Source organism: Catharus ustulatus, chromosome 27 (genome assembly GCF_009819885.2).
Source record: "Catharus ustulatus isolate bCatUst1 chromosome 27, bCatUst1.pri.v2, whole genome shotgun sequence".
Classification (NCBI taxonomy): domain Eukaryota; kingdom Metazoa; phylum Chordata; class Aves; order Passeriformes; family Turdidae; genus Catharus; species Catharus ustulatus.
The window spans coordinates 4,695,399-4,709,033 of NC_046247.1; the positions used below are offsets into that span (position 1 = coordinate 4,695,399).

At 48.8% G+C, this 13,635-nt stretch overlaps 2 protein-coding genes across 3 annotated transcripts in view; both read right to left on the reverse strand.

The window, feature by feature from the left end:
• Window positions 1-2,328: 2,328 nt before the first annotated feature.
• LOC117007895 (uncharacterized protein FLJ45252) lies at window positions 2,329-9,763 on the reverse strand. Its single transcript, XM_033081340.2, has 2 exons — window positions 5,236-9,763; window positions 2,329-4,947 (listed from the first exon to the last, which is right to left on the reverse strand). The coding sequence occupies exons 1-2, from the start codon at window positions 5,321-5,323 to the stop codon at window positions 3,821-3,823; spliced, it is 1,215 nt and encodes a 404-aa protein (XP_032937231.1). The 5' UTR covers window positions 5,324-9,763; the 3' UTR covers window positions 2,329-3,820.
• A 102-nt stretch (window positions 9,764-9,865) lies between these two features.
• The window catches only part of AAK1 (AP2 associated kinase 1), a 58,822-nt gene continuing 55,052 nt past the window's right edge, over window positions 9,866-13,635 (reverse strand). For both annotated transcript variants that reach the window (XM_033081339.2, XM_033081338.2), the window contains exons 20-21: window positions 13,528-13,632; window positions 9,866-11,947 (exon numbers count right to left, since the gene is read on the reverse strand). In XM_033081339.2, coding sequence (XP_032937230.1) covers window positions 11,853-11,947; window positions 13,528-13,632 — 200 coding nt within the window. In that variant the 3' untranslated portion in view covers window positions 9,866-11,852. The remainder of the gene's footprint in view (window positions 11,948-13,527; window positions 13,633-13,635) is intronic.

Consider the following 13,635-nt stretch of genomic DNA (forward strand, 5'->3'; position numbering starts at 1 on the left):
ACAGGCTGATGCTCTTCCAGCATCAGCTCTGTGGGCCCTGCACATGGCACTGACAGAAGCTTCACTGGATTATTTAGAAGCAATTTTTCAAGTAAAAATGAAGAGAAGGAAGGAGAACCTGAATCCAGTGAGCAGAGGTAACACCTTAAACCCACACAGTTTACACGGGCACCTGCTCACTCCAGCAAAGAATCGCCCTGTTCCACAGGTTCATCCCACAGCACCAAGGCCTGACCTCCCCTTCCAGCAGCTTCTGAGCAAATTCAAGAGCTCAAGGGCAGCTCCTGGTTCAGTGTGGCTCTGATACAGGCTGGTGTCTGGGCCCTCACAATCACTCTCCTTGAATTCACAGTTTGCTGTCACAGTCATTCTCTGTGTCTCTTACTGATTCCATCCAGCAACAACTGACTTGGGGGAACATATATTTAAAACACAAACCCCTTTTTGGGTGTATATTTAAACAGAAAATGAATCAACAAAACATAGTGTCAGCTTTGCTGAAGAAACATCTCAAGGGAAACCCAGAAACTTCTTTACAGTACTTCTGTTTTCACAAGGTGGTGATGGAGGACAGAAAGCCCCATAACCACCACTATGCACCAATATTTATTAACTCTGTGCGCAGCCATGCAGGGCAGGGGGGTCCCAGCTCCACAAGCCCCCCCAACCTGGTCACTATTCACCAGCAACCCATGGGAGCCAACATGCATTCCAGCATTCTCCCTCCCAACCCCAAGACTCCAACACCTCAGTCCAAGCTTTTGCCTCTCCCTTCCAGGCAATCCCCACACCCACCACAACACTTGGTTCATCTCTTGCAACAGGAGATATTTTGGAGGGGAACTGAATGAAGGGAAGGAAAAAGTAAAACAGGGCAGCTGGGGTTTTTTTCCAAGACCTTGTTCCACCAGGTGAGGCCTGCTGAGTTTAACGTCTCAACAGACTGGGAGCAGCACAGAAGATACAAAAGAGGAAACAGCCATCAAGGGCCACTAAGGGAATGTCAACTCCAAGCAACACCCCCGGCATGGCCGGAGACACCTGGCCTGGGAAAGAGAGATAATGACCTAATTCACACCGGAGGCAAAGAGATCTGTAACCAGCAGGAAACCAGATACTAAGAGCTACATAACCTGGAACCAACAAACATTACATCAATGAATTTCTATGAGGTTTTCACTGTATAAAATATGCTAAAAACCTAATAAAACTTACGTCTCAATTATTTCCTCTGCACATCCGGCCTGTGTGTGGATGAAATTATTTCTGCTACACATCCTGGCCAGAAGCAAAGTAATGCCTTGATTCTTTAACACTAAAAATGTTGTTGGAAAGGTTTCGTCATTCCCTCAGTTCCGGTGACACGGAGAGCGGGGGATGGAGCCGCGGGCACAGCCCGCAGCGCAGCGCCAGAGGAGTGGAGCAGGAGCGGGATTATCGCTGTGGCAGCGGAACGCGGAGACATCCACAGAGTAGGAGCACTGGCGGGACAGCAGCGGGGACCGGGACAGGAGCGAGGACCGGGACAGGTGCAGGGACCGGGACAGGAGCGGGGACCGGGACAGGAGCGGGGAGCACTCACACGGGAAGAACCCCAGTGACAGGCCGGGCGGTCGCGGCCACCAGCGGGACACGCAGAACCCGCGGCAGCAGCAGGCAGAGGGGAGTTCTGCAACGAGAGGAGACCACAGCACCAGCAGCAGCGACCAGAACCCGGAGCTCCGGCAGTCCGAGAGCAAACTCAAAGGAAAAGCCGTGAACAAGCAGAAGCCAAGCTCCGAGCAGTCCCGGGGCGCTGCTGGAGGACACCAACACGTTCCGGGCCGTGCTAACGGATGAGGAAGGAACTGGGGACAGACAGAGGAGAGAAACTCCTTGCAAGTGAATGGGCCCATAGTGCTCTGAAGTCGATGTTGTCAAAAAAGGGGGAGTGTAAGGATGGGGTATACACCCCACAAACGATTGCAAAAAGCCCTATACGTATCTCCAGCTTTTGAACCGTGTTCAGAATGACTCAACCCCAGTCCACGTGCCATTTCAGGGGATTGCAAACTCACCTAGAAAAAGCTTAAGTATTTGTTAACAATCTTGAAAGTGGAAAATGGAAAGGTCCCTTTTCATTATTAAGCTGGGGGCAAGGATATGCTTGTGTTTCCACAGAACCTGGCCCACAATGGGTACATGCAAGGGTGATCCAACCAGCCTTGGTTACTCCAACTTCCTCATCAGCTTGGGAAACTGAAAGGACAACATGAATGGAGCTTGTTCCCTGACTGGTTTGTGGGGTTCAGGCCCTAACTTGAAAGATTTTTACACAAAAAATGGTGATTCCGAGTATGTTGTTTATATCATAACACTCATACATGGAGTTTTTATAAAGGGATTGAGCTGTAAGACAATTATCCGATGTTATTTCTATCCCTTGGTTGGTTGTAGGTTGTTCACATTACCATTGATTATTAATAAAAGTTTATTTGTAAGATATGTTAGGGAAACCCTCCCAGCCAAAGCCTAAACTCTGGCCAAGCTCTCTGGTCCTGGCTGGTCAGGAAGTTTGCCATCAGACCTAAGTATTTCTGCTCTAGAATTGTCATGAAGTCCTTTGAGTTGCTGATTTAGAAGTGGCAATGTGTGTCGCTTAGTGACAGCTACCATCTAGGGAAATAGTGTCTTCCAGAAGGGTATAAAAAGAGGTTGCCTTTTGTAATAAATGTCTCTGTTTCTCTGCCAGGTTGAGTCCATGCCTCAGTCATCACAGCCCTGCTCTTTGGGAACAGGATAGGAAACATAACACTTCAGAAGGAGAGCAAATGAATTTTGTTTAGGTTCATCCTCAACCAACAGGAAACCAATAGGCAGAGTTCACTTTGAGTCGAGCTCTCTGCCAGTATAAACCAGTCCAACAGGGCTGTGGCCTCTGCTGAGTCACACCACATGAGGTACATCAGGACAGGTATGGAGCTGTTTACGTCAGAAATTTCCCCATAAGGTCTTCTTTTAATACTGTAAATACATGTCTCTCCTTCACCATAAGCAGATTTCTAGGCCCTACACATTGGCATGGACCAAAGAGGAAATGCATGTGTAAAAGTGAAAGCTCTGCCTGATTGTTTGCACGACCTTCCAGCAACAGTAATAGCCTGATTGCTTTGTTGGTTCACAGCACAAAGGCACTGTGATCCTTCCCTGCCTCCAGCCCCAGCCTGGGGCAGCAGCACTGCCACGGGTTCCAGTCCTGGGGGAGCAAAGCTGTACTGCTGCCCTGCCTTTGCTCTCACCAGCACTGCCCAGGCTGGCCCAGACATCATGGCACAGCTCTGGCTCCCACCAGCACACCTGGAGCCGTGACTGCCACTGCTGCTGAGCAGCAGGAGGATCACTGACAGCAAAAGTCACAGGAAGCCTTTAACCTGTGAAATCATGTCCTTTCCAGAGCATTAGCAAGTCCCGCTTGACTCGCTCTGTAATTAATAAACATTTTAATTCATCTTGTAGTGCATTTCTCCACCAGGACCAGAAAATATGGAATACTGCTGGTTTGAGAAAAGCATCTAAAAAAAGAAATAAGTGAAGGGAAGACAGTGAGAGGAGGAAGGTGAGAAGCAACTGGAAAGGATACGAGGATCCTGAGAGCCAGGCATTTGGACGAATATAACTTAAATGGTTCAACTATATATCACTGCAAATAGTTCTGACCAAAAATAATAATTACTTTATATATATATATGTATATATTGCTATATCATTCAGTTCAGCTAAGAGGTTTGAGTTCCTGCACGAGGTGGTCCTGCAGGCAGCACAGCCCCCAGCTCCGGGCAGGTTAAGGCTTCTGCTTTGCTGCTTTGAAGGGGAAGGGCGCTGAGGCGAAGGGATCCATGCCAGGCAGCTCCATAGTCCTGGAAGACAGAGGGACAACTGAGACAGACCCCGCTATGGCCTGTCTGTTGGTCTGAGACACCACTTTGTAAGCAGCTATGGGCTTGGCCTCGAGGCCCGGCCCATCCTTGGGACTGTAGTGTCGGGAATACTTGGACAGGGATTGTGGACGGAAAGGCTTGCTGGCCGCGGAGCCCAGCGCGGCGTCCGGGGGCACTGACTGGCTGTGGCTCCTCTCGCCGGCCATGTCGCCCTGCTCTGGTGGCACTGCTTTAGCAGGGACACTCTCCTGGGCCTCCACGGCTCTGACAGAGCAGGGATGGAGATTGCCTGGCTGAGCAAAGCCAGCAGAAGGATGTGGAGCTCTCACCGAGGCCACGGAGCCGGGAGCTGCCGAATCCAGGCACGGGAACATCGGTTGTGCTCGGCCATCACCTCCTTGGCTCAGGAAAATGGGTGGTGTGAACAGCTCCTTGTGGGAAGTCAGCTCTTCCATGCTTTTCTTCTTAGTGAAAGGAGCTCTCAGAAACACATCTGCTTCCTCTGGATGCTGTAGAGCTGTGTTGCCCTTACAGATAAAAGGAGCTTTGGTAAAGACATCCACTTCCTCGGACACCTTCCTGGAGCTTCGGAAAGGAGCCGTGGCAAACACATCGGGTTCGTTAAAAACCTCCCCCGTGTGAGACTGGAAGGCCGGGAACAACGTCTCCCCTGCTCTGGCCTGGGACTGGGGATCTTCTTTGGAGGCCTCATGCCTGGGCACCGGCTGCAGGAACCCTGGGCACAACTTGCACGTCTCCTCCTCCTCTTCCGAATCCATCAGTAAAGGTCTGGACCCGCTGCAATCCAGAATATCTCCCTCATGGTCTGTCCCCTCTCCTTCACTGCTGTAGAAGGAGCTGTTGCTTGAAGGACCATCCCTGGCCAAGTACTCTGACTCTGAGTTGTGCTGCACTTTCACCTCCAGCATCTCGGGCTGACCCTTGTAAAAAGTGAGTCCATCACTGCCAGAATCTCCTCTACAGAGCTCAAGAGCTACAGCTGGGAACCGGCCCAGATCCCTCTGCAGACCTACAAACACAAGAGAAGAATGTTACTGAACCAGCTCCATCTGCTCACTCAGCAGTCACAGTGAAAAGTATGTTACACAAGAATGTCACGCTGCTCAGATGGAAACCACCACCATGCATGGAAAATGGGCAGGACAGAGAAGGCAAATCAATGAAAAAATAATGCCAGGGAAGGTGTTTGCGACACGGCCCAGGGACAGCGCTGATACCACTGCTCAGAGGATGGGAGATGTCTGACACACACATGGGCACACACAGCACCATCCCAACAGGTTTCTCTCCCACCCACCCATGACAACAGCCACCAGTGCAGGGGGTGTCCCTTCCCACAGACGAGTTCTGTCATTCCATCCTGCACTGCTGCTCTCCAAGCACATCTACTGCTTGGTGTATTCTCTCTTCCTGTGGGCCACCCCACAAATACATGTGGGGATGCCCCAAAACCTGCTAAAACAACAGGCCCATTTCAAAGACTGAAGGTCAGCCTACAGCTTTTAGTGAATCCTAAATAGCAGCTATTTTAGTAGCAGCCATTCTTTTTAACCACTGCCAGACAAATGGTTTTTAAGCACTCCATACCATGACTTCAAATCAAGGATCAAAGCCCCAGTGACCTGGCTTGTTTCTGCATTAGCATAACAACCAGTGTGGGGAGAGGCTGTCCTGCCCTTCTCCAGCTCCAAGAGCCCACCAGGAGGCTGGGTTTGCCTTAGGACTCACACAGACAAAACAGAAGATCTCTTACCTTCACAGAACTACTGGCAGGTTAGAAGTGTGTCATTGGATTCGTTAGCAAGAGGATAGGAGAAAATCACATGAAAACTAAAACAGTAGGAATTGCAGCAAGGAGGAGGAGGGTGAGGAGGCTGGCTGGTACCCAGGGTCAGCAAGGCACCAACCAACACACCCTGCAGTGACAGAACCTCACTCAGAGAAAATTCTGCCCAGGGTAATTGTTCATGTTTACACATGGATCACAGCCCTCAGGCACTGCTTCTCCATCACACCCACGGATACACAAGTTACCCCCTTCTCCAGCACTGCTCACAAGTAAAGACACAGCAGCTGTTCATGAGGCATCAAAACCAGTATTTATTGGGAAGCTCTTCACCTGGGTACATCACACTGCTAAATAAAGACAGCATAGATATGCGAACATTTGACCAGTTACTTTACAAAAACCCCCTCTCCTTCCTGCAGCCCGTGTTTTTCCTCTGGTGCCACTCTGGGATTCCAGGAGCAACAGGGCTCCGGTGGAGCTCCCTCCCATGAGGCTGGTCCCACACTGGCCAGGAGTCACTGTGACATTCTGAGATCCAGGCTGAGCCAGAGCAAGACCAGCTGTCACATCAAGCAAACCCCTCCGGATCCCCCAGTCCACAATGACTCAGGAAAAAGGCATTCAGCATGGAGAGCATGGCCATGCAGACCAAGGGCCCACTCTGCACAAGAACAGTACATTTGGGTGGAATTTTCTTTCTAACTTTGATGTGCATTAGCAAGTGCCTGTGCCCACACAAGCCATGACATTTTTGGGACAGAGTAAGAGAGGGAGGACAGGATCTAAACTCATCTGCTTAGCAGCATGCAGCTCTGAATGTGGGGACACTGCATAAGAAGCAGAATGCCCTGTTCTGGGAAAAAATACTTTTTCTGATGTTCTGTCTGCCCATTCACATGAGAAGGGCATCAAATGCTCAGCAGCAGTTTTCTCCCTTGCCAAGGCCAGTACAGGAGCAATGAGTAACTCTGGGAGACAGAATCTAAGTGATGCTTCAGCAGGAGCTGCTTTCAGTCAGAACTGCCAAGTGACACTGCCAGGGAAGGGCCACAGTGACCTGAACACAACAAAGCTGGACACAGGGATGGTCCCTGAGAGTCTGGGGACTCACTGACAAGGCAGGAGCTTGGGGAATGTTTCTCTAATGCTGAACCAGGGAGACCTGGCAATTCCAGACCCTTTCCACTGTAACAGCAGTTTTTCTTTACCACTTTCCTTGGTCCCAGAAGGAGCCACAGCAGCATCATTACAACAAAGAAGACAACATCATAACAGCATTTTACTTTAGTTAATGTCTGGCTGTGTGACTCAGACATCTCTCCAGCTGTGAGTGTCACATTAAAAAAGGGTTTGGGCTACACTGACACTGAAATATCCCATCAAACCAAAACCCTGTAAAGGTCAGGGAAGAGAAAACAAGACAAGGCCAGTGTCCCATAAGCATCTGTAACTACAAAGCAGCACTGCAGAGGTGTCTTTGCCTTACAGGACCACAGGGAATTTCAGTTTGCCAGTGCTGCTGGATGCTTTGGCAGGGCTGAGATCAGAGACCAGCCCTGGGAAAAGGCCTGGATGCAATTACAGAAAAGGGGTCACTCCACAAGCTGGTGACAGCAGGAGGATGAAGGACAGATCTCACTGAACTGAGGCATCTGCCTTTCCTGAGACCAGGCAGGTCCTGTCTGTCCCCTCCTCTTCCAGACTCCCAGATCTGGGTGTTACTCCCTGGGGAAGCCTCCTCAGGTTTTCAGTGAGTAATCAGGTTTAAGGAATGCCCACTGCAAACAGCCATGAGCTTTACAACAGAAATCTTTACAGAAGCTGGAGCTTGGAGATGAGGATTCTCCTTACCCCTGCACAACACTAGTGTGCAGCATTTGATTCCAGGGTCAGATATACATATTAAAAGATTCCAAACTATATTCAGGCTCTTTTTCAAGAGGGAGAACCTTAACAAAAACCTCTCATCACTCAGTACCCCAAGAACACACACTGCAGGTATTCAGACAGCAACCTGAAAGAGCTTTACCCCAGTGACAGCCCTGGAACCTGGAAATTCCTCAGCTTCCAGGGAAAACAGTGCCCTGAAGTGGCAGAGTACTGAAATAACCAAGAGGAAAACTAGGAAAGATTTACTCCCTATTTCAAGAGGCAAAGCAGTCACCACAATGGAGAGGATCTCACTTCTGGAGCACAGCCTGAAAAAAAAAGATCAGGGAGACAGAGAAATTCCTGGAGTTTGAAGCTACTCTTTCACCAGGAAACTCTCCTGATTTCATCAAGCCAAAGTCAGGCAGGACTCAACATCCAGGAACAGGCAGCTAAAGATCAGCACAGTTACCAGCGTGCAGAATTACTGGTTTGGAATTTTAAAGGGGTCAAAAGACTTATCACTCCCTTATTCTTGCACTGTGGAGATTTTCCTTGTATTCCAATTCCTAGAAGTAATCTAATTAAACAGCAATACAGAGCTACCCCCACACAGCACTTCCAGCAAGGAGGTACCACAGCACCAAAGGTCAGTGACACCTGTGGCAATTTGCAGAATTAAGTGTTTCTACTCAAAGCCAGTCACAGTGGGAGACCTGGAGGCAGATCCAGAGCCCTCAGCTCTAGGGCATAAGGAATTTAATGCTGCAGGTCTGGCACACTTGTACAGCCATCTGCACCAGGCAGGAGTCAAGCACACCAGCTCACATCCCACATTCCAGCAGCTCATGAACACAGCAGTCTGGCCTGTGCATGCCAAGAGCATCCTCTGGCTCCCCCTCAGCTGTGCTGTGCCTCAGGCAGAGGTTACACAAGTCCTGTTCGAGGTACAGGCAGTGACCCTTGCAGAAAAATGCAAGGGCAGCTCCATGGGGTGGCCCCGCTCCTCTGGTGGCAGGAGCAGCAGCCCCACAGCAGAAACATCCTCAGAACAAGCCCAGTCCCACAGCAGAAACATCCTCAGAACAAGCCCAGTCCCACAGCAGAAATGTCCCCAGAACAAGCCCAGTGAGCAGCCCCTCCTCACTCCCCAGGGACAGCACAGGGAGTGAATTTTTACATAGGTGGTTTTGTGGTTTTGCACAGCCACTGAAGGCAATACCCTGCAAGCTTTTAGGCCAAAGAAATCATTATTGTTCCTTCACAAGAAGTTCCCTCTAAAAATAATTTTGCTCCACACAGATTGGCTCAAGCGGGGTGGAAGAGGATGCAGATCTGCCGCAGAGCCAAGATTCTCCCACCCACTGTCCCAGCAGGTTGCACAGCACCTGAGGCCCTGGCCAAGGAACTCCCAAGGGATCCTGAGCAGACATGAACAGTCCAAACCCAGGAAGGTGCACCTTCTGTTTTGGGACAGATGCTCCCAACACAGTGGATACTGTCAGAAACAAGGTGGCTGATTGAACTTGTGTTCATCCGGTTGAGAAGGAACAAGAAGCTTTCCAAAAGCAGGGGCCCCTCCCAACCTAAGCCCCTCAGAGAAGCAAGAACCAACACCAAAATTCCAACTATTCCTTTGAACCTTTCCACCCAGACCCAGAGTTTGTTCCTGTACCCAAAGCACAACTCTGACATGAAGGGAAATTGCTCCACATGCTGTGGTTGTGTCTGCAGTTCCCTGACAGGAATCCACCAGAACAGGCAATGGCACTGCTGCCAGCTCCAGCTCTCGCTGCCATGCCACCATGAGGGCACTGCTCACGGGCAGAGCAGAACAGCCCTGCTGGGACTCCAGGGACTGCTGACACCACTGAACATCTCCCAACCCCACAGCCCTTCGAGAGGGACAGGAACACCTCCCCTGGCTCCAATCCAGCTCCAACACTGATTCTTAGTCCCTCAGGGGAATGCCAGGCACCAAATGTGTCCCATGGGACCCAGGATGAAGCTCAGTTTGTACCCTCAGAGCAGCAGCTTTCACACAAACTCCTCAGTTCCGAGCAGCACCAGCACTACCCCAGAGCCCATGGGACACCACAGTTTCTGGAGAGTTTAAAATGAATCCCCAATCTCCACTCATCTCTCATTTCCATTCACTCTGCAAACACGTGGTGAATATTTTCTGACAAAGGAGGTCTGAGAACAGACATCTCTAAAATATCGTATTTCCACCCACACCCATGAACAGCTACTTGAAAAAGCAATAAAATAAACATTCACATCTGCTTATTTAATAGCATTATTAACAACCCAGTGCATTTGTCATTTTTTCCAGAACCCTTGAACAAGCGCCATTAGATTTAAAATCTTAAACATTCTTTAAAAGTACTTTAATTCACAGAAATCTTTGTTTCTAATATACAGTAGATGGTTACTTTTTAAAATCCATTCTCTTTTCATATAATCTCAGTATCTGACTATACAATAACTTTCTATCTATAGCGTCTTCATGTTTTCCAGTCCAGCTTGCCTGTGCTTTAGGAATATAAAACAAAAAAATAATAAAGTTCTATCCACAATTTTACTAAGGTCATTTCCATAGTTCTCATGTAAAGCTTGTCTTGGAAAGTGCAGTATACACATGTAATGATACAACACACTTAAGCAATACTTTTATTAATAAGTGTAGGTTTTAAAAGAAGAGTAATGTAGAGACACAACCGATGGGAGTTCTATGTACAGAATTTGTTAAACTAAGTGCTGGGGTGGGGAGAAGATGGAGAGAGGAAAGGAGGAGTCACAAACTTGGGGTTCGTCCCTTCTCAGCGAGGTCAGCACAGACACATTCAGTCGCTCGCACTTTCGCACGTGGGAACTGCACTGGTACTAATACAGCTACAAACACAAACACAGGGAGCAGGAAGCTGGGGAGAACTCCACTACAGAGGAAGAGTCCTTCTGCTCAGAGAGGGCTTTCAAATACAAGATAGAAATTCTGGACTTCATGGTAAGCCAAGGGAAACGAGTTGAGCGTATCCAGCTATTGACAAACCAAGCGTGTGAAGGGGAAGAACAGGGAGAACCCACCGAGTTGTAGCAGCACTGATTTCAAACCACCTGAACCAAGTGCATGCGTGTTCACAGAGACTGGGGTGGAGAAAGGCCCACAGGAATCTTTGTCTACTGAAACAATGGCTCCATACTGAACTGGGGTGAACTATAGCAGTTACAAGAGAAAATGGAGAACCCAGAACAGATATCAGATGCTTGACTAAAACCAGGATTAAAAATAGACAAACAGCCGTAGGACAATTTGTTTCATACACAATTTACAGTAGGTTGAGGGGATTTTCTTTTTTTTTCCAGTCAAACACAGAAAAGAACTTACAGAAAATACATCTGCTGCTGCCACAGCACCCTTTTCACCAAAAGAAAGGTCAGTGAAACACTAGTCACAGCCATACATGGATTTGGTTCACAACCTTGTTACACTTCACTTAGGGTCATTTCTGCAGCTTTAACAATCTGGTTGTTTCCTTTTTTGTATTCTCTTTTTTTCCTTTTCCTTGGTTTTCCCTCCCCCAGGAAGCAGTTTGTTCCCAGCAGGATTGTTAAACAGCAAACCATGAGCTGGGGGCAGCTGGAAAACTCTTCATGTGCACCATCACCAGAGTATGGCTGGACTGCTCCAAAGGAACTCAGGGCTTCCTCCTCCTCTGAAGCAATTTAGAGCCACCAGCTCTCCTACCCCATGTCCCACAGCTGAGGGATGTCTCTGCCACTGCCACCAGGGCCCTGCTCCTGCCCAAGCGTGGGGAAATGGGAACAGAACCAAAACCACACCCAAAAGCACAAAGCAAAGATGGGGACGTGCTGTTCACGCCCTGCTCTAGGGAGAGGAGGCTGGGGCAGGGTCACAGAGCAGTCACAGCTCCCTGAGCAGGGCCAGGAGGGCTCTTCACGGTGCTCCCCTGTGCACGGCCACGGGACAGTGCAGAGGGAACACCACAGGGTTTTACCAGCTTTAGAGAGAACAGGCTACCTGGAGAACCGAGCCACAATCTTCCCCTGGGCACGGGAAGACAGGGAGAGAGGTGGGTGACCATCCCCTGTTGGCAGATTTTTCTCTTAATTAAAGGAGAAGGAAAAAAAAAAAAAAAGAAGCCCCAAAGAAGCGCAACGGAAGGAAACTCTTCTGGCAACGAAACCGGAGGTTTGGGTACGTTACAGAAACTGCGTCTGCTACTGTGTCACTGCTACAGGTCTATGAGCTGATCCACCAGCAGCAAAGACCTGGCTATGTTGGGAAGACTGGACTCAGAGCTTCCACTGTTGTTTCTAGAATGCCCACCTGAAAGTGTGAGAGATAGGAATTCAGTATTGAACAGGACACACACACACGACAGTTCCAGAAGTTCAAGATCAAGAAAGAAGGAAAAAAGTCAAAGCAAAACAGAAACTTGCTCGAGTTCTTCTCATTATTTGTATCATGATAGCAAAGAATCCCCTGCTCACTCTTCCACCCTCTCCCCCCAAACCAAACCACCACAGCAGCCAAAAAATCCCTACAAACCCATCCTTTTCACAAAGTTTATCCAGAACCCTGTCCTTACTAAGGGATCTCCAAAACAATTCAAGGACTCCCACAGCCCACAGAAAGGACAGGTCAAAGTTTTAAATCTTGAAATCTAGTTGTAATTTTAGGAGTATCTTTGGGTGCTTTGAGCTGCTTCCAGGAGAACTGGGCTATCATGGGACCTTCTGCAATTGGGACTTGGACACTAAAGGAGAGAACCACAGAATGGTTTGATGATTTGGGTTGGAAAGGACCTTAAAGACCATCTGGTTCCAACCCCTCAGGATGCTTCCCTGCACTCAAGGTGGCCTATCTTGGCTCAGCCTTGGGAGAAGTCTCTGATTTCTAGCAAGAGCAGAGTTTATAATGTCTGAACTGTTTCTAACAAGTGTCATCCTCTGAAAGCCAAGACTAGTGAAGAACAGGGGTTCAGCACATTCCTGCTGCAACCAAAAATGGGAGGGAGGGAAGCCAAAAGGTCCCATGACCAAACTGGGGGGAGGGAAAAAAAAAAAAAAAAAAAAAAGGCGCCTTTAAAAAGCCCACACAAAAAAAGTCTTGGATTTGTCTTTAAACCTCCACAAGTATATCAAAGGCTACCATCAAAAAATCCTTTCAGCAGGGTGACTGCAGAGAGGGAACCCAGTTCACTGATCCTTCACTGGCAAGGAGTGAAACACTGCCTGCTGCTGTCCCTAAAGAGCTAAAACCACAGCACAACTGGTGCTGCTGAGCCATCAGTGCTGCTGGTTCCTCACACCCTCTGTGGGGCTGAGACTGCTGGCAAAGATCTCCTTAAGGGCATCTGGTGCCAGAACAGTGAAAATGAGCAGCTGTCCAGTCACTGCCCCAGACTCTGCCTGCCCAGAGCTCCTCAGAGCAGGTGGGGACATGGACCAGACTTCTCACACTCAGCTCCCACCTTGGGAAGACACCAAAAACCTCACTTCCAGCAGGAGTTTTGGGCTCTAAATTATCATCATTCCCATTCTTTCTTGTGGCTCATGCCAAACTCACTTAGACCAAAGGTTTGGGCAGTAAGTAAGAGGTGGGAGGACACAGCTCTCACTGCACTCAGCCACTGAGGGGTCTGTGCCCTCCTGGCAGGCTGGGAGAAATGAACCCATGGGAACTCAAATACTGCATGTCTGGTTTTGGACATGGAAATCTCCCAAGCAGAGAATCTACAGAAATTTCAAGGCCAAGGTATCTCACTAAACATCACACTGATAATATCTCACAGCTCAGGATTTGAACTAGTCACATGTGCTGCAGCACCACTGCCCCAAAACTAATTTATATATTCACTGTTTGCCTTTTTTCCTTCCATTTTTCAATCCCACATCCTGGCTTACCTTGTGAATTTTTGGATATCAACACTGGAATTGGGTCAAACTCATCTTCTGTCACTTTTTCAGAGCCCTCAGGAGCATCAAAGCCTGATATCAGGTTAGTATCTTCTG